Source organism: Neodiprion lecontei, chromosome 4, assembly GCF_021901455.1.
Source record: "Neodiprion lecontei isolate iyNeoLeco1 chromosome 4, iyNeoLeco1.1, whole genome shotgun sequence".
Lineage (NCBI taxonomy): Eukaryota > Metazoa > Arthropoda > Insecta > Hymenoptera > Diprionidae > Neodiprion > Neodiprion lecontei.
In genome coordinates this window covers 32,177,255-32,202,314 of record NC_060263.1, presented here as the reverse complement: position 1 = coordinate 32,202,314, position 25,060 = coordinate 32,177,255, and the positions used below count along the sequence as shown (strand labels likewise).

Genomic DNA, 25,060 nt, shown 5'->3' with positions numbered 1-25,060 from the left:
TTCAATTTCTGTAGGTAAACCTGAAAAGTTTTCGACGATGTACCGATTAATGACCTTAGCAAGTTTATACGTCTATCGAACAAGATCATGATTTCTTTGCAATGACGACCGTTTAAGAGACTGCCGTGAATCTGCGAAGTGATATGCCGAGAAATCATTGGTTTCGTCGAAGAGTTGTAAGGGTGAAGGTGAGACGCGAGGTACTTAATCTCTAAATGCAAATCGATATAATTTTTATCACAAGGGTGAAAATTACCCTGTACGTGCCGCTAGAAAGGCTTTCAAGGTCGGCGATGAGTTGCGTGGAGTTCGTCCACGTTCGTCGTAAGTAACCGGGGCGCCGTGGGCCTTGGCACCAATGAGAGAGTCAGCAGGATCGAGGTTCGCGCCCGACTAGAGAAACCACACCGCGGGTCACTCAGTAAGCGTCGCGACGTCCGCGGCGTTGGGTGCACGTGTAACAATCGGGGGCTGACGAAGTGCTGAAATGGGGCCAGATGGGGGGTGGTGGACATTTTCGGGTGACATTGTCAATAAGAAGAGAACCCGGCGCCGGTCCAGTGTTTTGCAAAATGGAGACGTCAGCGAGATTCCGCCAGTTGAAAACCGTCAAGCTGAGCTGTGAGGCGACCTACAGGCTAGACATCAGTTTCAAGCCACCGCAACTATTGCAGTGGGTAACAACGTCATTCTCAAACTATTATCATACACAGCTATTTCCCATGGTTCAACGCTTCGAGCGGAATTTACCTCTGCGTGCGACGTAAAGCGATAAATTGCATCAGCTGCACAAATTTATGGTATAATATAATGATAATTCGTTCGGCCAGCTTCGCTGATGTGTAAAACGGTCCAGTTAGCAATTATTTATACCTAGGTCAGACTAGCTGAGATTTATTTTCACCGCGGTCGATTCCGTATAATTGATTGCCGTACAGTTTACATTACTTTTCCTCGTACTTACGATTTGTATACACGTTATATGTATTGTATACAGGCTACGAACACGCTTCGGTGGCATGAACGACAATCGACTTAAAATTAGGCTTCACCAGCAGCTGTATGCAGCCACTGTTTACTGCGCGATGGTCTCTGTTCAAGGGAGAGAAGAGATACCCGTCGCCGCCGGTTGACACGTGGTTTATTTTTTTTAAGCTTTGCCGCACGACTCCGCAGCGGAAGATATACAAGACTGTGTTTTCAGAGGACGGCAGATTAATTCACGGATTTTTCACTCTACCCCCTTGCAGCGATATAATAGCAGTGTTAGGTTACGCAACAGAGATGATTAGAAAACATGAAACCTCTAATCAACGTTGTAACATAGAAAAAAACGAAAAACTTATCACCTCACTCTGAATTGACGGTTTTTACGGTTCTGCAGGCGATTACTAACTGCATAATAGATTGCCTGTAGAAAATCGGTTACCGTGGTTCTTTTCTATTTTCTATTCTCTATTTCGTAACTAGTTTCGCATACATAGTTTTCGTTTCTACACAGGGTGTTTCTACACTCGATGGAAAACGCGGTTCTATCTTTGACACGGCAAAAGTGGCTGACCAAACGGACCGACGCTACTTTGTCCGTCTGACACAGTCTCTATTACTACTGCGTCTGATCACGAGTCTCCACATCTACTGCGTCTGGTCGATTTTCCTTTTCTCTTAGCGTTTCTATGATCTGTCGCTGCACACGTACGCTTCTGGTACTGGAAATATAATTGCAAATGATAAGACGTTCAATTATAGAAATGCGAGATGACTTCACACGCCTTATTAGATTCAAATACCGTATTTTCTTAATGCATCTGTTGGTCTTCCGGCGAGCGGAAAGCGTTTCTGAAGTTTTCAATCAATCGATGACAATGAAGCACCGTTCGTGTTGTGTACATGTACCGTTTTACTTTAATGTTTGCATTACCCTGTGCCAATTCCAACCTTAATCTATATCGGTATAACGATCCGGGAGTTGTATATGTGCAGCTTATTGCTGGAAATGTTCGGAAGTTGACGCGGGCTGATCGATTTTCGGGTAATTTGAACTGAAATACTTATACTCAATCAAATTTACAATTTCCGTGTACTGAATTTGTTAGTAATCTCATTCGTAAGAGTGGATTTTACGTACCAATATCGTTCAACCTCGACAGACACAAAAGGTAACAAAAACTAGTTTGCATAATATAATATACATAATATACTTGTAATAATATTGTAAGGGAGAATTTTGTTTGATAACGGAGTGACGCGCGTAGCACGAAGCTATACGTGAATATTATATATACGCAAAAGCGTACGAAGCAGCAAACGGCATATAGATGGAACGATAAACAGTCTTAGCAGAGATTCGCTACAGCTCATCGGGAGATTTAATCCTACCCCGTCAGTTTATTATAAAAGAACCTATTATAATTTATTACAATTGAGGGAGTTTGATTGGCATTAGATTAGATTTCAATTATCACAGTATTGACTGTGACTAAATAATACCTTCAATCCTCTGGTTATTACTATCACTGCACTACATTTTTGACAGCGGTCGAATTTTTCGCAATAGATATAAAAAAAATGTAGAATTTCGTAACCAAACTTACAAGAATACGTGTACCGCTAGGTTCTATTGTCATCTTGTTTAAAAAACAATGTCCAAAGCACTGCAAGCTAACAATAAGTCGACCCGAAATGTTGAATGTCAGGACGTGAGCTATTCTCGGATAACAAATAAAACCGAGGGTATCAACATTTTTTATACACCTACGTATAGTTGCGGTTATAAAAGTTGTAATTATAGATAACTGTAGCTTATTGATTTAGAATGCAATCGTCCATTATGTAACATAAGATTTTCCAACGTTACAATTATTAAATAATACGCTTGCTTGTACCATCGCACAGGCTAGGGGCGTTTGCACAAATATTAGGTCAGCACATTTTTATCAATTTCTGGAAAACCCTTCACCTTTGGGATCAGCTCCATGGGCTTACCATTCCCTCGCCTCAGCAGTAAAATACTGCAACCATAATATATCCTACCCATGTTCGGCCAGAGTTAGAGATCAATAATATTACAGGTGTATAGAAGTACAGTATATACTCCGAACTCTGACCAAATAATTTATTATTAAATAAATCGAATATTGTCTACTAATCAAGCAATTAAGTAGCATACAACACATTCGAGTATGAGAAAAATAATAAAGATATCAGTTTGGTTTCGGTATGGTTTGTGGGAAATTAACGTACGTCGGCAGATTACTTCTCCTGCATCCTTGTTTTAGGAACAGAATTAACATTTGCTTATAAGATTTTCCACACAAGACTCTTAAGTCTCCCCTTTAAGGCACGAAATGGCATCGTTTCGACGAAATCGCAATAGTAAATACGTAGAATTCATGCCATTTATTTATTTCTGCATCGAATGAAAATGTATTCAAGTGCGTTTGTTCAGAATTGCGTACAGAATGGGACTGTTAAGCTCTTTTTTACGTTTGAGATACGTGGGCTTCGATATTTGGAGATATATAACGTCGACGTCGAAATCGACCAGGGCATCCCTTTGAGTAGGTTGTTCTGAAATCGCGCAATTTTACCCTTTCTATTGTATACGCGCCTTGGCCATACAAGCGCGAAGACGAAAAAGATCATAAAACGAGACGAAGGCTGCCGCGTATCCAATCAGCCTTTCAATCAGTATATGTTTACTTAGGCTCAAATTGCACTTTTCGTAAATATATTGAGCTACGCATTACACGTGTACGCAACATCCTGTAAATAGTTCGTTGGAAAAGAATTTCATAGTTCTTTTATCAATTAGTTCTAACAATATACAGCAAGTGATTGTTGATTAGGCATTTCAATCCGTACAGTTTTGATAAAACTGTGTCATTAAAGCTTTATCGTGATCGCATATAAGATGGAAACAGTAAAAAGAAATACCATGTTATAAAAATTTCAGAACACTCACAATCGGTGGAAAGCAAATCGAAGCGGTTGAAAGAGCCAGAGATGGTACAGCTTGCGCTTACAGCGCGTATCACAATACCGAAGGGATCGTCGCCAGCAACAGAGGACAACGTGAGGAACTGCAAATTGCAATGAGAGTATTAGGATCCGGTTACCTGACGACATGCTTGCAGATAAAATACTACCGGGCGGATGATCAGAGCCATTGCGAGTGGGGCTCGCGTCTCCATTGCATAGAACTGGATTGCTCCAGCGTTGAAGGAAGATTGGTAACGGTTGACAGGGAGACCTACAGAAAATTGGGCATCGATTCTTAGCATTCTGGGGAAAAATGGATTTTCACGCAATTATCTATTGTCCGCTAAATTATTACCTTAAACTCGCGATTCAATTGCTCATGTACGATTGCGGGCTGTGCTCTATTTATAAATTAGGTAAATCGTACAGATGAAATATATACATACATACATACATATATATAATTATTATAATAATGTACACGGATATCGTGTATATATACAAACGAGACATTTGTATATTACATCACGTTATTTGAATTATTTTAACCTGCCGTTGCAGCATTAAATTATTACTCAAGAGTTTTAGCTTTAATTTTGTTTCGCGGAAAAAATCGCTCAATAAGTGCGGTAAGTGCTAAAACTGATTGCATAGCCGAGATGAAATTGAAAGCGTGTCAACGGTGGTTAGATTGATTTTCTGTCGGTAGTTCGAATATTTTGGACACCTTTTTCGTAGCTGGACAGTGAAATTCAAACCGAATATTCAAATTTGTAAAAGAACAAATTACTTCTGCGCCAAAGAATTGAAGAATATACGTACCTCTTCGTTTTCGATAATTCATTTCGAGTCATTCGCTTTTAATGGGAATACCAATACCCAGAGTACCGTTAAATTTTCTCTGCAATTTTCAGACTTACTTAACGTCGGCAATGCGCAAGACATCGCCATAACATCCATAAATGATCGTAACTATAAAACATGCAACTCCACTACTTTGTACCATTACGCGTAGATCATCAAAACATCGGGAAAGCCCGTATTCCTTAGAAGCGTGACGTAATATATGAATGGTCTCTGATATGAGCCACTTTGATGATAAGCCACATGAAAATCGGATGAATTCTTATTTTTTAGTTAGCAAGAAATATATGGGAGAGAGGGAAATTCCCCTAAGGATTTGCCAAGTTAACTACTAACCACAATGAAAATGTTACTCAAGATATGCCGGCAAATTGACCTCGACATTGAATATACTGTACCGTTTACTTCTTACTCATTATTTTCGACATACGCAAACTCGGAAGACTAATTCTAAGAAGCGAACTAGCGAAGTAACACCATAATTCAATCTATACATGATTCGTTGCAAAAATGACCTCACATACATACTCTATACATATATTGGCGCAAAAATTTAAAGCTGGAATATATATATCATAGATTTTAGATAAAGATTTTTTGTCGAGTGAATTTTTATGCTTTCAAGTTTCAACCAATGCGTTGCTGCACCAAAAGTGTAATACAAGTTTGTCTCATTACTGAAAAATAATACGCGTTGGGACTCGATCATATTGAACTTAGCAGACAAACGGTAAGTGCTAAAACTACGTATAAATACGTATGTGTTGCGAATAAACCTGCTCGGTGAAGTCTGATGCATTATGTAAAGAAGCAAGAATAAATATTTATTTGTGCATATATGCAAGAGATTTCTAATCCGAACCAACGTGCTTTAAGAAATATTTCGAATTGATTCTTGAAACCAAACTGAAATCGTATAATTAGTATAAAGCAACTGACACATTGGCACTTGGACTTTGTACAGAATTGTAAAGTGTTTTTAGAAAGAGGTGATGAAAATCGTATAGACAGGATGAAATTATTACCTGGTAAAATGACCGTTGATGTAGATGTGAAAGAAATAATTACGGTAGCCTGCACAGTTATTATCAGTAGAAGGGAAGAGAATTTCTGCGTGTATACTGAACATATCTTATACATATAACTACTAACAGAGAAATTTTTCACACTACAATTTCGCGGATCAGTAATGTGTACTTGCATAGGATCAGTATAGTCAATGAACAACGACCAACTAGTGCCTCTACGCTTACTATTATTACTCAAATTTGTATGATCATTATTGTCTATTTAAACTAACACATTTTACATTTACCAATTATACAATAACTGGAGAATATAATGTACGTTGAAAATAATAATAATAATAATAATAATACTGTATAACACAAAATCCAGTGCTTATTTCGTGTATGTTCATTTTGAGTTCGATAAATTTGGTAACGGGAGTGACAAAGGAGCTAGAGACCAGTAATACTATCGTAAAGTTTAACATGTGTGATATTTTATTACACTATAATCTCAGTAAATACGTTGGAAAACGTATTTAATTTTATCAAAAACAGCAAAATAAAAATTTGCAACATTCTGGATGGGCTGACCTAAAATTAATATAAAAAATTATTCCATCCCTATCACGTTTATTATGTTTACGTACGTAGTACCGTTTGGAATTTATACTGAAGTAAACTTTATTAATTTAATATTCGGGCGGGATATAATTTAGCAGTTCTTTTTTCAATTCAATGTTTCCAAGTTTTTCAACTCTTGGTTTGAATTTCATAGATATTTTACTTTTATCTTCTTTTAAATTCATGGCAGTGTGGTGTAATGCAACAGTGTACATAACTGGGCACCATTCTCTACGCACTATACCCTTAGCCAAGGCTGTTAAATAACATTCGATCAACGAAATATCTTCTTCGACTGGATATAGATATTCTTGTAAGGGCATTGGTAACATTTCCAATGGCGTTCTGAGTGAGCGTAAAGCTCCAGCATGTTCAGACCATAATAATTTTCTGTAATGTACATCATGCCGCTGTGCTAATGGTACTAATAAAGTCATTCCAAATCCTTCGTTCCCATAGGATGTTGCAGAAAAATGTTCGCACAAAGTAGTAAACATATCTGTGAAAGAACTCAGTCCTGGAACTTCGGTATTGAAATTTAACTCTTTATAATACCTTTTTACAAGGCATGATATAGTCTTTGTCAACAACGGTGACACATTTTGATCCAAAAACAAAGTATCACATAAATATGCAAGTAATAATCTACTGTATCGCACACTAGGCGATAAATGTTCCACTAATTCGGGTAAAGTTAATTCTAGACTGAATATTATTGCAATAAGTCTACCATCATCTGCGCTACAATAATATGTGACATGTTTGAAGCCGCAATAATCATAATCATTTCGACATTTCGAATATAAATCCACCAGTGGTAAGTACAGCCAGTCTTTTGGTAAAGCTGGTTGATCCCAGGAACCATTACATTTAATAAAATATTCATAGAGACGAACCAAATTTTCCGGAAGATCTAAATTAACTTCTATAACAGTCTGAGTAAACTTCAACTTATCCAGATCGTTAACGAGTAAAGCTACTTGCAATTTTTCTCGGGACAAAGCAGTTCGCACCATTTCTCTCGCATATAATGGAGCGTCAGCAGGTAAGGCTGATATCAATTTTATCGATAGTTTCCAAATACTTTCTCTCATTTCAGAATTCAATTCGTCTCCTAACAGGGTTCCACAGCGAACGATTTGGGTTACCAGGGATAATTCCATTCGTGTATACCATGACCGTTCTAGACTCCAATCAATTGATTCAAGTTTATTTATATATTTCTTGAACTGAGGTTGATTCAGAATTGTTTGAATTTCAGCCTTACAGAGTGATTTCGAAAGAACGCTGAGTACCGTCGCCAAAAATGGTATGCAACTATTATGCGAGACTGCGGGCAATAACTGACCTTCATGTCCTAGGACTCCAAGGTTAGGAAGAGATGATGGATCACGTTCCGTAATTTGCACAAGACCGCTAAGTAGGTTCGAGCTGGAACTGAATATAATTTAATTACATTTTGCACTTCAGACAGCATATTACGATTTTTGAAGGTGCCGATAAGAGGAAAAATAACTGCTCGTTATAGTTACCACAGCGTAGAGAAGATATTGGATCCTTGGGAAATCAGCAATGGTTTCATGAGGGAAATATCTCCTGCTGACATTAGTGTCATTGCGACAAGTTTTGTGCTAGCCCACTAAAAGTGTATGATAGGAAAATTATAATTGAATGAGTCGTGAACCAAGATTTACCTAAATCCTAATTAGTATAACAATTTTTTAAAGATATTTACTGTCGGTGATGGAACAGTTGCCAATTGCGTACTCCATTTAGAGAGCAGTGTCGAAAGGTGCGATCTTAAAGAAGGTTCGAATCCAGCGACCGTTATCAGTGCAGCTGCATGTTCACATGCCAATTCAGATGCCGGTCCGATATCATGGTTGCTAAGTAAATTTTGCAATTGGGATAATATTGTGAATTGAGCACCACCAACGCTTTCCAATCCCACACCACGAAGTAACAACATTTTCCAGAGTCGAAGACTTTCGATGCATAAATTAATGCTGTGCTTTCTGAAAATGCATTATTTATAGTTTAAATTAAACTGTTTGTAGTTGTAAAATGGTTTTGAATGTCATTTCTTACCCAGAGTGACCTGTAATGTATGATAGTAGGGAATTTAAAACCTTGTAGAAATACAAGTTTTCCGCAACTAATCTGCCACCGTAACAAACGAGAATTCGGCAAAAACGAATAGCGGCTAGTACTGGAACACCATACACATCATTCACTGCATCTTCTGAAACTGCAGGAAAATGGGTCACGAATGTTAAAAATAATTTGTTCAATGATGGTTCAAGTTAAATAAATACCTAAACGATCGGTTGTCAGTGGGATAAAATGCTGTGTGATAGTACCCAGTAGTTGTGGAGTACTAGCAATACTTACAGCAGCTTCGTGAGAATACCTTGCTAATCGAGCTAAGATTTCTAAGGCTGCTGTAACTCCAGGAGGTGGTGGTCTCATTTCACTAAGTATATATCTGAAAAGAAAAGAAAGAAAAACAAACTGTTCAGTTTCTGTATTCACCATGCATCATCAGAATATTCACTCTCTTCATTCATGTACTACGTTTAGTTGAATATGTATATTGATTATCTGAGCTCGGTCAAATGGTATTGGAAGCGAATGAAATTGTCTTATTTTAATCATCTCAGTCTTCTGTCTATGAAGAATGGTATGATAAGATTCGGCAGATATGTTTGAAATATATTGTACCATTACCTGATCCTCAGAATGATGTCTGATCTGAGAGCTGCAGCAACTGTATCAAGCTGGGCTAACTCATGATCTTGCAATATACTTATATTTTTGACATCAGTTGGTGGTACAGTAAGACAAGGCTCTTTGTAATCTCCAAGACCCATTAATCTGTCTAAGCATATTTCATCTGCCTCACTGAACAGGAACGACCTAAGTGCTTGCAAAGTTGCTGTAACAATAGCAACGGAAGAATCATCCAATGAAAATCTTAAAAGCAGGAAGATATTCCTCTCATTCAGTGTAGGTAATGGCGGAGGTTGCAGAGCCTGGTCATACCATCCTTTACGGCTCTTTTCCATGATATTTCCCAAAGTATTGAGAGCCATGCAACGTTGTTGCTGTGTTGAGGATCTACTCAACTGCAATAATTCTTGGAGAGAGTAACCTGGCCGTTCGGGCTCTTCTCCATGGTGATGGAGACCTTTGTCCACTGTCAGATTTTCATCTGTAAATGGAAGCAGCATCCCTGCACCAGAATTAAAAGAAAAAACTTGGTTATTGTTTGACATGATTATACTTTATGCAGTGCTTTTGTATAAGGTACAATTGCTGATATTTTTAGTAGAATTTTGAAGGTTTCTGCGTATGAATATAGTATATAATTTTTTTTTTTTTTTTACCATTAAAGTCAAAACGTGCGTTGTACGGTTCTTCTGGCTGGGTAGTATTTGATGTTGCAGGCATTTCTTCCATCCATTTCAACTTTTCTGATTCTATCCTGTCCATGTGAAGCCAGCCCTTCTCTTCCACTTGTTGAATAATTTCTGCCGATGGTTTTGGGATATCTGTATCGTCTTCCTCAGAAAAAACCTGTTCATGGTATTTACTTGCAGTTTCATATTGCTGGCCAGAAGAGGCCCCTGTGTCTGATTTACATGGTACCACTTCCATTTCTTCTTGCATACTACCTACAATTTCTTTGTCTTGTAATTTTTTCTGTTTTCTATTTTTTATGTATTCTATCGTCATAGGGTCTAGTGTTGAGTACAATATCATTTTCTCTTTCATAATTTCTTCTTTCGTCATATTATTAAGCCTTTGTAGATTAGCTGTATGAATTTCTGTTGCCCATGGTCCTTCAACTAATACACTATTATTTGTACTTGATAAGGTGTGTAATTCTGCATCCAAAGGATTTACCGTGTTGGATGGTTGTATGGATTTGTTAACTTGTTGTTGGAACAAGCTATTTGTGCTGTTTGGTACCTGCAAGGGGGAAAATTGTGAGTAAAGAAAATTGTCTAGTAAATTATCGGCAACTTGATTTTCTAGTTAAGAAGATGATGTTTGTTTCAATTTACAATGAATAAAATTCAACAAAATAATACTGTATAATGTAAAAGAATTTCACCTCAACACGTAACATTTTCTCTGACACAAAAACCTTAGGAAAACCCGTTGCAGATGTATTCAAAGGCAAGGTATCGCAAGATTCTGTTTCAAAAACCTTTGCAAACTTCTTTTCTATGATATTTCCCAGAAGTATGTTGGATAGTAATGTTGTTGTATTCGATGCCGATTCAACAGTCGTTTGTACAACATTATCATGAATTGCTGCTTCAGAGACTTGAGTATTTAAAACATCACTGTTTGATTGCGATGTCGTTCTTTCTTTACCTTGATATCTGTTTCGTCTACATTCTGCAAAAACTGAGCTTGGCTTACGAACAGGATTTTCATGTGTCTGAATGATGGGCACTCTATTCTGCTGACGAAGATTTATTACTTTTGCTGCTGGCTCGTGTTTGGACTTTAGAAACTCTTCTTGCATATGAAATAACTCCTCCTCTCCGTCACCAGGTTTTGGTCGTTTCAAAGAAACTGGCTCCATCGCATGTACTTATTGTTGGCTTATTCATTCATACATAGAAAAATTTGGCAACCAAATTGATTTTGGTGAATTAACACGTTCCTACGTTGTGGCGTCGCAAGTAAACTCAAAATTATAGGTTAGTTTTGCAAGTTCCACATGTAGGGAGGTAATTCTGTCAACAGATGTGACAAACAGATTTCTTCGGAAGTCACAGCGGTCACAGCCAGTCACAGCCTAAATTACTGTCGATACCACTACTATCACAATCAATCACAGATTACATACCTATGTGTACGTATCTCTTCGTCTCTGCCTAAACATCAATTTTTTGTTGACAATGTCAGAGTACCACTTAAAAACACTGGCGTTACCCTCTGGTCAATATCTTGAGCTGCAGCCTAGACCACGTGAGAGCGTAGATTATAATCTTAGAAATCAGAATAAACGCCGAATAGAAACTTATTCAGTGCACCGTACAGTTTCCACACTTTTACACTGAGTTCATACGTGAGATCATACTTCACAGAGCCTACACATGCACTTTTCATGTTGCCGATTCAATAAGGCACAGAGCCTAGATATAGGTATAAGGATTTACGAGGAATGGCAGCTCCATCTGACACGAAATAGGTTTCTGCACTGAATCTATGGATATTCTGGACGGTTGTGCGGGTCGGTAATACAGAGCATGCTTACCTTAGCAAAGTGCCACTGTAGTGGTGAAAAGCTATGTACAACTGAAAATTGACTGCAAACAATGATCATCAATTTACAAAAGTTCCAACGTCACGTAAAATCAATGAAACACATAAACTGCCACTCTGTCATTAGCTTTAGTTTCGTGTTGGCCATGTCCACAAATGCAATGTGTTCTGAAAATTTCCCATTTATTTGAACAAGTGATTTATTCCTAACTACTGGAGAAATAATTCATAACGCTATTTGTAATGATTTTTAATCCTTGGTATTTTTTTCTACATCCTTAACACCTAAGAGTGTAGATGCTGCATCCTGTAAATCGACATGATCCACAGTGTCCTTTCTATAGTGTGAGATAATTCCTGCACACAGTGCATCTCCAATAATATTGATAGCTGTCCGGAAACGATCTCTGAAATTTCATATTTCAACTTTATTTTAGAGAGAATTTATCATGATATAAGGACCTAAACTGAGTGATTCGTAGCTGAGAGCAGAAACAATTTTGGTAAGAGATAACGGTAGTACTGTAATGACAATTACACTAGACAATCGATAGCAATGATCAGCATCACATCCTCAGCTGGTACTCCAACCGAATTTAATACCACCACTAGCATTACGTAGCCACCGTTCGGTAAACCAGCTGCACCAATGCATGATATTGTGCACGTTACACTAAGTGGAAAGCACTTATTAGAAAAATATTAGAAAATTATAGGATGGTTGTAAATAGGCAATAAGGAATATAGTTCTGACCTGATTGCTATTATTCTGGCTAGTGAAAAATTTAATCCTCTCAGTTGTATAATAAAGATTGCTCCAAGTGCTTCGTAAAGTGCAATACCATCCATATTTATCGTAGCGCCAATTGGGGCAACAAATCTGGAGACTTTTTGATCAATCCCTATCCTGTCAAGGCATTGAATTGTAGTTGGCACAGTGGCAGTACTGAAACAATAAGTCACGAGTAAGCTTCAGAACCTTGGATTATGATACACGTAAACATGTTTGCCACAGGTGAAGCGAAGGTGACGTGTGCTGATCCAATATTTGACGTTCGAAACAGAGGAATTGATAAGTACCTCGATGAAGTTCCACACGCAGTAACAATCGCTGGTCCAATTTTTAAAATAATCTTGTACGGGGATTTTCTTGTACACGCGAAATAAATCAGTGGCAAAGTAACAAAGCCATGGAAAATTAGACCAATAAAGACCGTCATAACGTAAATACCCAATCGAGCAATCATTACTTTGAAGTCTTCTATGCTCAGAATTTTTCCTGGGATCAGGAAAACCACTGCGATTGGAGCTATCCTGAAATATATTTGAAAAACTTATTTTATGCACCCATTCGAATACGTTCTCAATTTGAAACTCCTGCAGAATTTTTTTACATTTTACTTTTCTCACAACTTACATTACAACCCAGTTCATAATAATCATTGAGGCCTCGGAAAGTGTTTGAAAAAAATCTAATACTGGCTTTCCTTTTGACCCCATTTTTCCTAAAGCAAGTCCAAGTATCAAGCTGAAAGATACTAATCCCAGTACGTTGGTTCCATCTGTGTACTCGCTCTCAACAACCCACTCAGAAATAGGCACTGTTTAACACATGTGTATACATGTCGTTACTTACATTGATACCATTTTTGTACATGTGTACAGAAAATTAATACGAACCTGTGGTATCATTCTCAGGTTCCTTCAAAACAGTGCGATACTAAAAAAAGAGATACATAATTATGGTATAACTCATGCATTTTTGTTCATTTAATGGTATTGTAGAGTGTATAGATTTCATTTTTTAATCTTTTTGCATTGACCATGATTTTGCAAAATTCAGCCGCTTTTTTAGTCATGTACATCTGCATCTTAAAACTTAGTCTGTTTCGATAATGATGAATACTGTACAAAAGTAATGACCAAAATAATCGTTGAAATAAATACAAAGGTATGAAAGATCTTGACATGGATATAACAATATTTTTGAATAAACCAGTTACTTTATACTGATGTCAACAGTGATATTATATTTTTTATCTCACTTTGTTACGTAAATCACTGCTTCGCAACTTTGTAGGCAACTAAGATAAATCTTAAAGATCTGGTTTGAATCAAATTTTGATGGGAATTGTAGTTAATTGTGTCACATTAGCTGCAAAATACAAAAGAGCTTCTTACTTGTGCCAGGCATGCTTTTATTAAATTGTCCGGGAAAAAATTTCTGAAAAATAAAAATAAAAAGCACAACATTATTGTTATTATTAATATTAATGACTATTCTTATGCCAATAACAAGAAATTCTAGTCTCAGAATGTAATCAAGACTTTTCACAAATGAGATCACATGCGACTGTAGCTATATACGAGTAATATGTATAGATTCAAATCTAATTGATCAAAAATTCTATACAGATGTGATCAACTCGGTCACTGAAATAATATTTACGAATTTCAGCTGAATAATATAAACAGCTTTTTTATAAAAATTATTAGAGCATAATTATTTACCTAAGTAGATCCAGTAGAGTATCTGTTGTGAGAAAGTTCCTCATAGATTCTGTAAATGTTACATTCTTATCGTTTTGCCATTCGCCAGGTCGTATAGTTTCCACAAGTGTCAGGCTTAGAGCTATTCCCAATGTGGTTGTCACTGTATAGTAGTAGAGCGCATTGATTCCAATGCTTCCTATAATATGTATTTATTGAATTGACCAGAAATTTCTATGTAATCTTAATTGGGTCATGAGATGGACCATGAATATTATTGGTAAGAATGTTCATTCCCAGATAGAATAAATATAAAAATTACCTGAATTACTCAAATTGCAACTAGCACTAACAATGCTTGTTACAATTAATGGTAAAATTAAACAGTTCACCATTCTAAGGAATAACTCTCCAGGAAATTGGAAATACATAATTTCTCGTTCTGACCATGGTTGTCTGGTGAAATTTTTTAAACTCAATCCGATACCCACACCTATTAAAATGCTGACCAAAGTTACTATTGTTAACCAATTTTTAGAAAAACATGATTTAGCGATCGTCATCTTTTCACTTCTATGTGTTTTGACACTCGTATTTTGTATTTTCAATGCACTTCGAAGCAAATTTTTGTCGAGATGTTGTTAATTTTTTTTTATATCACATCACTTTTTAGTTAATATTGCGAGTGTGCAACCATTGTACAATCGAAAAAAATTAATTGGTTTCGAATATAAATGGGAGAGCTTGATCAAACCTTGACCGTTTTGTAAAATATAAGTTGTTCAACTGTGCACTGCGTACAATAATATCGCGAAACACAATCTAGTCAGACCATAAATGATTTTGCAAGGCTTTTTCAGTCACCGCAGACAATTTCATAATTCTGCAAACAATACTATCGGCTTAAAGTACACTGATTTCAAACACACAAAGCACCAAGTTGTTTTACATCATTTACTACCTACTTCCATAGGTGAATTTGGTAAACACTCCTGCAATACATCTTGAATCTTTCAAAGAATTAGGGACACAACACAAAATAGTATTCAAAGCAAAGGATTGATCATACTTGTGAGGATGAAATTCGCTGAAACTATCCTGAATTTAATTATTATATTATATTCACAAGTCTGTATAGGGGATAAAAATAAGTAATATGTAAGCTTGAAATTGACTACTTCGGGTTTCAGACTCGTCTTGAATGATGAGTACTGTCAGAGCACGAACTGAATAACAGTTGTTAATATGCGAATGAGCGATACATAGCACCTTTTGTTGTACCTAATAATATCAATATTGATCAATGTAATACATTGTTTAGTGAAAAATAAGATAAAAAAAATTAATGGCGGCAAAGAAGATTCATTTAAATGGGAAAAATTTCCGTCTCAGTTTTTAATTTAACCACCAAAACATGGTGATAAAATTAAATTGTTAATTGATTAACGACAAAATGTATGTAGCGGTGAAAGTACTAGAACCACCTACAATTTTTTTTATTATTAGCTGCATTTTCTGACACTGCGGCAATGATGCTTTCTCATTTCATAAGTCATTTTAAACATCCACTACAGAAACTGACCAAGTTTTTAAATTTTTAGATGTATGCAATTTGATCAAGCGAAAAACGTAAATTGTATTAAAATTAAAATTCATCATCAAGTGGGATGCATATGTCTAATCGTTAGTTGTAAGAAAATTATTTCATAATTTTACAAACTTACAAAGATATAAATTCTTTAAAATTCCTCTTTAAACTCAGATAAGATAGATATGAGTCTTTGATGTGATTTTCACCAATTTACATGTATCTTGAATGTGAGATATTTGGTCACAAAGTATCTATGTACTGTTATGTCACTGTATAAAGTAACAATTCAAAAATTATTCACTGCACATACACTCCATCACCCATCCATATCTTGGCATATTTATGTGTTAAGAGGAATATTTATGGAGCTCTATTTTTTAAATATATCTGATTTCATGGTTGTGTGTAAGCTATTCAGTAGAATTATTTGAATTCTAAGTATTCTTCAATACATCAACAGTTAGAAAGAAGCGAGACAACAATTTAAGTGAAATGCAATATCAATTTGTATCCAAAAACGTATCTTCAATATTTTGATCTTCCCCACAAACCTGCAGTTTCATTGCAATTGAAGTTAAACACCGTAAGGTTCTTTCTTGTTAGCACAGAAGCTTGGTACATTAAATCTGCGTGATAAGTTTTATAGGTATTATGCGTAGGAGTCACAATTGAATAAATGCCCCAATTTCAACGATGTGTTCTTGAAGAATATGTCATTTCTTTTTACCAAAATTAAGTCATGGTATTTTTTCAGATAGGAGTTGAACCAAATACGAATTCGATGATTATTTAGTAAAAAAAAATCTTAGTGCATCATACGTTCAATTTTTTAATAGATAATTCTTTTACTTATTGTATATTATCAATTAATTGTTGAATATATCGAACGATATATCCACGATTATTGGTAAAGTAAATTTAAACAGCACAATGATTTTTATTTATACAATGTGAGGAAGATCACTATCATTTACTTTATAATACATTCTTTCACTTTCGGAAACACTGTTGTTGTATTCATCTGAAGATAATATTTACGATTTACAGTTTGTTATATGAACACAAATTTTCAGTTTAACACAAGGTTTTATTTTCCGTTTACTATTTTCATATTACAGGGTGCGCTAAACCGAACACCACTTTTAATAATAATTTAGTTAGTTATTTACAATATTAGTAATCATAATAATAGTTATTAAACTACTTTAAACTTTGCTAACAATGGTTTTTACTAATTATACTATTTTCTTCTTAGTAACTCGTTTCTAAAAATTTTTACTCTCTCAATTTAGCATCATTTAAATCACATTTCTTGACCTAAAAAAAATCACACAGAAGTTATTTGTTGTACATGCTAACTTTTATTAACATCCCGTTTAGTTAAAATTAGCATGAACCAACATTTATACGTAATTAAAGCTATACTCAACATACGATAGAAACGGTCAGTAGATATTAAATACTCTATTTACTAATTCTAAATTAAATCGTTTGCCATGTGATTACGAAAAATTAAATACAATATATATTCGTTATTACATGTAGGCCTTGGATTTACACTTTCTTGATATTAAATCATATTCTAAACATTCAAAATATTTTTCTAAACCTTATAGAAGAAAGTTTTACGTATCATTATTTTTTCCGTTCAAACATAGACTTTGAGTCTTGTTGATGGCAAACGAAATTTACCTATGTTTACTACTGAGTAAGGGTTTTATAAGTACGGATCATATAAAAACTCAATTCCATGAAATTATGTCAATGTCATAGCTACAACTACTAAATTCTAAACAGTACAAACCTTGCCAGATCGATAATTATCATGTACTCAAGTACTATTGATTATTAAATTAATTTTTTACATATAATCAATAGCAATGGAATATTTTTCTATATGTATAGTTCCATGGGACATATGCGTTGGGTCTAAATTCTGAAAATAGAAATCCTTTGCAAATTGCAGGATCCGAGAATTGCTACGATTCAGAAAGTATTAAAATCGACATTAATTTCAGGCAATTTTTCAGTATTACATAATAGAGTTTTATTAGATTTCACGGATCTAAAGTCCTGTTTGTTGGATGCCAATTTATGGGGTATAATATAAGAGTAGATTCTAATACACGAAAGAATTGACGTTTAATATTACGACAGTAATGTAGAAATATTTATATATAATGTTAATCTAAAGGTTGTTTATAATTTTATTGCGTTATTGTTAAAGTTAATAATGATTAATTCGCAAGTAGGCAAACTTTGTTCAATTCTCCAATAATTTTTCCGTTTCATTCATCATCTTCAATCCGCAAGGCTTTTTAAATTTATTTATAAATGAAGGCAAGATGGAGTTTTTTCTTAAACAGTAAAAAAAATAATTGATAGTTAACAAAAAAAATTTCTTACTTCGGGGGTCATTCATTAAATGCTTTTTTCGTTTAATCTCTTAATCTTGTTGGTAATCTTTGGTTAGCTCCCGTAAAAAGTAGGTTCAGTATCTATTTCGCGTATTTCAATTGGATTACATAATTAGTTTCAGGTGGAATGTGAAGCAAGTTAGCGGAGTGTCCAGCGTTGAGACATCGCGATCAGAGCATCTATAAGGCAGAATAGAGTGGTTGTAGATTGAACTGTAAAGGGCCAGTTGAGTTTAGTACAGAGATGATTGGCACAGCAAAACTTTTCTAATGTGATGTCTTAAAATTCCAAAATTCTGTTATGACATGTAATATAATAATAATAATGTATTTAGCTAAGTATCTGAAATAAAAAATGTGAAGCATGACTTACGTTGCATAAAAACTCCAGATGCATTCCCATTCAGTGATAGACAACTCAATATTTTTCAGGTGTTATTTTCTCTCCGTTGGTGCATACAGTTATACAATAGAAATTTCTCAATTTAGTTGTTCGGTTGATCTACTTCTAATTGCACATACAGCGTGACGTAATAATAGATACGATCGATTTTTGTGCACAATGCATAAATAACTTGTACTTATTTACATATAGGCTCAGTTCCGTGTCGGAGTTAGGCCATAATTTTACGTATTTCAAGCAGCTTTTGCATCGTAACATCGTAATCATTCCATCAGGAAGATTGATTGCTGAGAATTTTTTCGTTTCTTTCACGGTTCTTATTATTCTCAAATTTCCTTCAAATTGTCGAATATTTATTCACGATGTGTCCCGTGTTTGTAAGAAAAGTTTTGCAATATTTCATATATAATTTGAGTTTGTTCTTTATCCTCTTCAAAATATAATTAGTAGATATCAATATGTAGTATTAGTGAGATCAGTACAGAATTTCATTACCATTACCTTTATACAAAGTTTTTTTTTACGTAAGATTATATTTCTTAACTTTATATACGTAATTACTTATGCAATTTAATATTTGGTATTATGTATTAGGTAATATTTGCTCAATATTTATTTGCCATTTATTCTTTTCATCTCGTGTTATTTTCATCACTTTTTATTTGAGACAATTTGATTTTGCTCAAATAAAAGGAGAAGAATTTATTCAACGACTTTCGCTTTTTGCTGATAAATGTTCTCCAGGTGTGGTACCGATTTGTGATGCCCGGTTGCGGCATCACAAATTGAAAAGCCTGGAAAGAAAAAATTACCTATTGTTCTCTGAATTGAAGAAATTAAAAAAATTATAATATTGTTGTTGAATAGAGGCATCTCAAAAGCATCCAGAATGGTTTTTGAATAAACATTTGTAATTTTCTGGGGTACTGTGAAACTTACGGATAATTAAAGCACACTATTGCTTCAACTTTCAAAATTTTTCCCAAGCTGTCTGCATGTTTTGGCCGGGTACTGTTTTTATGCCATGCCTTGTGCTTCTTGAAAATCTGTAGACAACTTCACGTATAATTCCTGACTGCGAGGAAGCTAAGGCTACAGTGTGGATGAGGGATGACTGTCCACTGGAAATTGGCAGAAAAGATTGTTGTTTGGAAATGTGCGAATTTTTGCCACTCTTTGCACAGAATACATGAATTTTGTGTCTCTAAGTTACCAAATCTGGCAAATGCACGTATCTAGCAAGTTGATGCAAAATTACTTAAAAAATTTAATGCAAAGAATATATTAATTCTGGAAACTTTAAAGCAGCCCCTAATACATACAGTAAATAAAAAAAATTAGAAATAAGCTTCCCGCAAAACTCTACCTGCTCCTATAATGGAGTTTCTTTCCGTGTCTCCGCCTTCCACTGAAATCCATTGACTCTTGTAGTAATGGGTTTGTTTCTATTCGTAGCATTTTCAATACCATTTCTTACACCTGCAACTAGCCTCATAGCCGGGTTTGATACAAGCCCATTACGTTTTGGTTTCGGATTACTGCCGCTAGAAAATGAAAGGGAACGTTAATGTTTAATCAGAATAGTGTGCCAGCTATACGTGGAAAGAAATACATGTTGACATTCCAAAGGTGTTGGAGCTCACCTTCCAGGAGTATTTTCCGGTATGTGTTTGACATTTCTACCGACTCCCGCACCGCTATTACCTAATATTATTCTCATGTGTGTGTCCCGTGTGAAATGAGTATCTGCGGAATTTCGTTTTTCGTCATGTCCATTTTTCTTATCTTTACCAATGCTTAAGCCCAACATTTCATTGGTCAAGTCAAACGGCTTTGTACCGTCGTTTCTATCAATAATTTCAGTTTTTATATTTATTGGCTCATAAATCGCGGTTGCGTGATTGTACATTCCCCCTTGAGCTTTATATTGTATACTTTGATTAGCCGTCAACAAAGATACACCTAATTGACTTTGTATCACACTCGCTGCAGTTTGTGCACTGGGTGGGCTCGTATTAGTTGGTGAATATGGGATCAAACTGTCGCTTAACGGAGAATGTGGCGGAGATGCGTAGATAGGACTTTGTGGCTCGCTTTTCAACGGAGACAATAGTTTACTTAAAGGACGACTTTTCGCTCCTCTAGAGCACTGCTGTAGTTGTTGAGTAAAAGATAACGGAGCCTGCAAGAAGAAATATTCAAGGGTAACGCAGGCTAGATTATTGGTATGTGGAATAAGTAATACAGTGGATGATTTGTGAGAAATAATTATTTCATTCAAATAACGTACATTAAATAAAAATTATGAGGTGATTGGCTACCTACTTTAATTACCTGGTTGACCATTGAGTTCTGACTAAACTTTCCTTGATCACTCTTGGTACTGCCCGTTAAATTACTACTCGATTTGCTGTTACTTGAGTTGTTACCAAGTGATACACAACTTCTTCTCTTGGTTGAATCAGGTGATTCTGCAGGGCTATACTGGGTAGATAACGGATTGAGAATAGCTGATGATGGCTTAGTTTCAGCAGTGGAGTTCGATGTGACTGAAGTGGCACTGCTGCTTCCACCTGGAAAAAACAACCTTATGTCACATAAATCCAATAAAGAATTTTGCCATAATATAGCGTTACTGACCTCCATTAACTCCTGGTCTCAAATTCTTTTGACTCGCCGTATGTTCTTCTAGCAGTCTAACAACTGTGTCATGTCCACTCTTTGCAGCTACTTTAATAGCATTTCGTCCACAATGATCCGAATGGTTTGGATCAGCGCCATGATTTAGAAGCGCTCTGACACAATGTTCGTGACCCTCTTGCGCAGCAATACCTACGAGATTCATATTTCAATTACAGAAAGATATCATTGTTATGAACAGTTATAAGATTTTAACGCTTCTTTTGGCGATCTCTATATTTGGTTACATTGTAACGAATCCATATTGGCTAGCATCAGTTTGGAATTGAAACAGTTTAGAAAAAGATTATAATAATAAAAGCAGACAGACCTAATGCAGTTGCACCTTGATTACAGGTATGATCAGGTGTTGCCCCATGCTCCAGAAGAAGTCTGACAATAGCTGCATGGCCTTGCCATGCTGCAGAATGTAAGGGAGTTCGCCTTTCGTTGTCACATGCATTAACTCCAGCTCCGCCTTCAGTTAGTAGCAAAGCCACCATCTCCACATGACCTTGCCATGCACTCACGTGTAATGGAGTCCTTCCCTGTAAAAGAAAGCACGAGATTGCAGTTATTAGTTTTTGCAGATAACTCAAACAGGTAGGACGATATATCATACATGAGAACGTATTGTACAGTTGAGTTAAAATATGTGATGGATACGAACTAAATAATTATTTAGAATAATATTCACCTCAGAATCTCTACTTTCAACATCGGCATGCGCATGTTCCAATAAAAACCTAGCCATAGCTAATCTGTTTTCCAATGCAAGAATATAGAGAGTACTTCTTCCATCAGCATCTTTAGCATTAACGTCAGCACTGTGAGCTAGTAATACTCTAACTGTATCATAGTGGCCTTCTAGTGCAGCTAATCTGTAAGTATAGAAGAGTTGAAGATGTTTAGGCTGTCAAGGACGTTTAGAAGTTTTATTTAAAAATTTTCAATGCATTTGTTACTAAATCAAATTATTATATTTTACAATGGAATTTTTGGAATTTCATTTCTTCAAACTGATTAATCGACATCGAAGAGATAGATCGGAAAATTTACTATCGCAATACCTCAAAGCAGTCTTTCCGTCATGTGCATGTTGATCTATTGGAGCACCGTGATGTTGTAGCAATCTTTCTACCAGAGCGCTGTGTCCTTCTTGCGCTGCTAACATTAGCGCACCTTTGCCATCATTGTCAGTTTCGTCGACCTTGGCTCCAGCTTCCAACAATGCCTCACAGACATCGACATGTCCTTCAAAAGCAGCATAGTGTAACGGTGTCCACCCGGAATTGTCTCTATGTTGCTCATCCAAGCCTGGTAGAAGTGATAAAACTTTACAACCTTTCATCTAATGCTACAGACAGTTCACCTTATCTATATACGAAGATGTTGCTAATGATCCAACTACAGGTGTAGCAAATCATTCAAATTACAATGACGGTAGATACCTCGATCAAGGAGCTGTTTAACTACGTCGGTGCCACCTTGAGCTGCAGCAACACTGAGTACTGTCCTTCCTTCATTGTCTATGCTGTCGACATAGCAGCCCCAAAACAACAGCAATGCTACAACTGATCCATGTCCCATGCTCGCAGCTGCCCAAAGCGGTGTTCGTCCTGTCGCATCACAGTGATCTACGTCTGCTTCATATTCCAGAAGTAGTTCACAAACATCTCTGTGACCCTCGAAAGCGGCAACTAGTAAAGGGGTCATGCCATCCTTATCCTGATGATCTACCGCAGCACCACGCTCTAAGAGTATCGTTACTACCTAAAATTAGACGATTACATAACAATCTGAGTCACAAAATTGCGTGAAAATGACAAATCAAGTGAATTGGAAACTATAGATTATTCCTTCATAACCTTCGATTGGACGGATGGTAAATCCTAAGTTTAGATACCTTGGCATAACCGTGGTTGGCTGGAACACAAAGGGCTGCAACGCTGAGCGCTGTTCTACCATCGCTATCTGCATGATTAATCTCAGCACCAAAGTCAAGGAGGTGTTCAACTATTTCACTGTGACCCATGTAAGCAGCTGCGATTAAGGCGGTTCTGCCTTCGTCATCCGTTCTATTAACATCAGCACCATGCTGCAATAGGGCTTTGACGATATCTTCATGACCACCCCAAGCAGCTGCTCGGAGAGCCGTGCGCTGATCCCAATCTGCACAATCTACCATTGCCCCTCGGTCTAGAAGCTGCTCGACAACCTGCGTCAATGAGAATTTTGATTGTTTGAAATTTGCTTCATGAAATAACAGGTAGGTATGGAGATAGAAAAAAAAACACAACAGACACGATTGACAGACTGTCAACTATTTCTATATCTTGCCGATTGATTATGCATTTCATAATTTATCATGATTAATTGATCATTATCCGATTACCATAAATAATTTTTTATTATTATCTGTAGGCATATGAAGAAAGGAACTAAAAAAATTAATGAACTTAGAAAATATATCTATATAATCTGGTACGTACACATGAATAGCATTAGTGTGAATGTTAATGCAGGTTTGTTATAATTCGTAAGCTTCAATAAACAATAAGCTGTCAATACAAGCATGTACGTAGCAGGCATGAAAATGATTAATAATCATCTTAATTCTAGTTCAACTATTTATTAAACTTGTCGTACGTTAATTGCGGAAATACCAATTAGAATCCATGCGCACCTACAAACCATATTACTTTGTACCGATTCAGTTTTATTTCGCAATGCTTATCAGACTTAAATTGGAAAGGAAGTGTAAAAAACAAACCCTTGCTTTTACCACTGGTAAAATTATTTTTTGGAACCATCCTAAGAGTATTCGAACAGTATAACGGTTTATTAGTTTGTAAAATGCACGTTCGTGATAAATACGCAGCTGAAATTTGAATCTCCACAATTTTGAATTCAGCCGCAGTTGGGACAAAAATGAGCTCCGTACCCAATACCCGGTACCAAATAGGTTTAGTCAGGTGATTAGAAAAATAACAAAAAAATTAACCACAATAATAAAAACGAAATAAAATAAACCAACACTAACTACATCGGGGGTACTTTTAACACTGTTGAGGATGTGCGAGGAGTGACATGGCTGTAGTTGTACCTGGGTATGCCCGCCCCAGGCGGCTGCCCTCAGGGCGGTCCAGCCATCACAGTCCGCATGATCAGCGCTAGCTCCAGCTGCAAGTAAAACTCTCACTACATCAGCGTAGCCATGTCTTGCTGCAAGGTTCAGAGGTGTCTGACCGTGTCGATCTGTAGCTTCGAGCTTGGCCTGTGAGAATATTAAAAACTTATCGCACAACTCCATCAAGAATACCGTCAATTACAAGATCGGGTATCAAAACGAGGTGATTCCAAATTACTCAAGTAGGTGTGTTTCGAATGTAAAGGAAGAGCGACGGACGGATCCGATGCTGACGTGTGGACAAACAGGCATGTGCATTGAATTCAATCTCTTATACGGTTCTACGCCTTTAGTCGATGATTGTCGTTAGGAAATTAAGAAACATTATCGTTACCTGTGGACAAGCAGCAAGAGCCAGTTCCAGAAGAGACGCATTGCCATCAGCTGCTAGGGTGTGTAAAACGGTACGGCCACTGGAATCTGCTTGGTTGATATCCCCGCTCTCCCCAAGGAGTTCGGTCAACGGTTCACCCAGAGATTCTTCCATTGGACTAACGTCCTGCGAGACCTTTTTCGATTCCAAACAGTAAT

The 25,060-nt window shown here is 36.3% G+C and overlaps 4 protein-coding genes across 15 annotated transcripts in view; 1 reads left to right on the top strand and 3 right to left on the bottom strand.

Annotated features, from left to right (window-relative positions):
* Positions 1-400: 400 nt before the first annotated feature.
* Positions 401-5,381, top strand: LOC107223397 (CB1 cannabinoid receptor-interacting protein 1). 3 transcript variants are annotated; one of them, XM_046739259.1, is made up of 3 exons: positions 401-673; positions 3,956-4,232; positions 5,119-5,381. In XM_046739259.1, exons 1-3 carry the CDS (start codon positions 498-500, stop codon positions 5,155-5,157), a joined length of 492 nt encoding a protein of 163 aa, XP_046595215.1. In that variant the 5' UTR covers positions 401-497; the 3' UTR covers positions 5,158-5,381. The 3 variants fall into 3 exon arrangements, 2 of the variants coding, with proteins under 2 accessions (XP_046595215.1, XP_015518556.1); XR_001525655.2 differs by having other exon boundaries at positions 403-673; positions 3,956-4,397; XM_015663070.2 differs by having other exon boundaries at positions 403-673; positions 3,956-5,381.
* A 73-nt stretch (positions 5,382-5,454) lies between these two features.
* Positions 5,455-11,915, bottom strand: LOC107223396 (RNA polymerase II-associated protein 1). Of its 3 annotated transcripts, none has more exons than XM_015663069.2 (8): positions 10,594-11,915; positions 9,863-10,448; positions 9,204-9,708; positions 8,792-8,961; positions 8,565-8,724; positions 8,212-8,491; positions 8,009-8,115; positions 5,455-7,913 (listed from the first exon to the last, which is right to left on the bottom strand). In XM_015663069.2, exons 1-8 carry the CDS (start codon positions 11,071-11,073, stop codon positions 6,545-6,547), a joined length of 3,657 nt encoding a protein of 1,218 aa, XP_015518555.2. In that variant the 5' UTR covers positions 11,074-11,915; the 3' UTR covers positions 5,455-6,544. The 3 variants fall into 3 exon arrangements, with proteins under 3 accessions (XP_015518555.2, XP_046595190.1, XP_046595189.1); XM_046739234.1 differs by having other exon boundaries at positions 11,341-11,909; XM_046739233.1 differs by having other exon boundaries at positions 10,860-11,059.
* A 78-nt stretch (positions 11,916-11,993) lies between these two features.
* LOC107223382 (excitatory amino acid transporter 3) lies at positions 11,994-16,675 on the bottom strand. The gene is made up of 9 exons (XM_015663046.2): positions 14,572-16,675; positions 14,271-14,448; positions 13,941-13,983; positions 13,440-13,479; positions 13,177-13,360; positions 12,840-13,073; positions 12,514-12,705; positions 12,298-12,432; positions 11,994-12,166 (listed from the first exon to the last, which is right to left on the bottom strand). Exons 1-9 carry the CDS (start codon positions 14,810-14,812, stop codon positions 12,010-12,012), a joined length of 1,404 nt encoding a protein of 467 aa, XP_015518532.2. The 5' UTR covers positions 14,813-16,675; the 3' UTR covers positions 11,994-12,009.
* An 82-nt stretch (positions 16,676-16,757) lies between these two features.
* Positions 16,758-25,060, bottom strand: part of LOC107223392 (ankyrin repeat domain-containing protein 50) — an 82,136-nt gene continuing 73,833 nt past the window's right edge. For 2 of the 8 annotated variants that reach the window (XM_046739225.1, XM_046739229.1), the window contains 14 exons: positions 24,864-25,037; positions 24,383-24,616; positions 23,246-23,557; positions 22,791-23,112; positions 22,410-22,656; positions 22,037-22,220; positions 21,671-21,887; positions 21,301-21,492; positions 20,986-21,233; positions 20,304-20,842; positions 20,027-20,204; positions 19,600-19,781; positions 18,631-19,454; positions 16,758-18,536 (listed from right to left, as the gene is read on the bottom strand). In XM_046739225.1, the coding sequence (XP_046595181.1) occupies positions 20,033-20,204; positions 20,304-20,842; positions 20,986-21,233; positions 21,301-21,492; positions 21,671-21,887; positions 22,037-22,220; positions 22,410-22,656; positions 22,791-23,112; positions 23,246-23,557; positions 24,383-24,616; positions 24,864-25,037 (2,841 nt within the window). In that variant the 3' untranslated portion in view covers positions 16,758-18,536; positions 18,631-19,454; positions 19,600-19,781; positions 20,027-20,032. The remainder of the gene's footprint in view (positions 18,537-18,630; positions 19,455-19,599; positions 19,782-20,026; positions 20,205-20,303; positions 20,843-20,985; positions 21,234-21,300; positions 21,493-21,670; positions 21,888-22,036; positions 22,221-22,409; positions 22,657-22,790; positions 23,113-23,245; positions 23,558-24,382; positions 24,617-24,863; positions 25,038-25,060) is intronic. The other 6 variants (XM_046739228.1, XM_046739227.1, XM_046739230.1 and 3 more) reach the window with 6 other exon arrangements.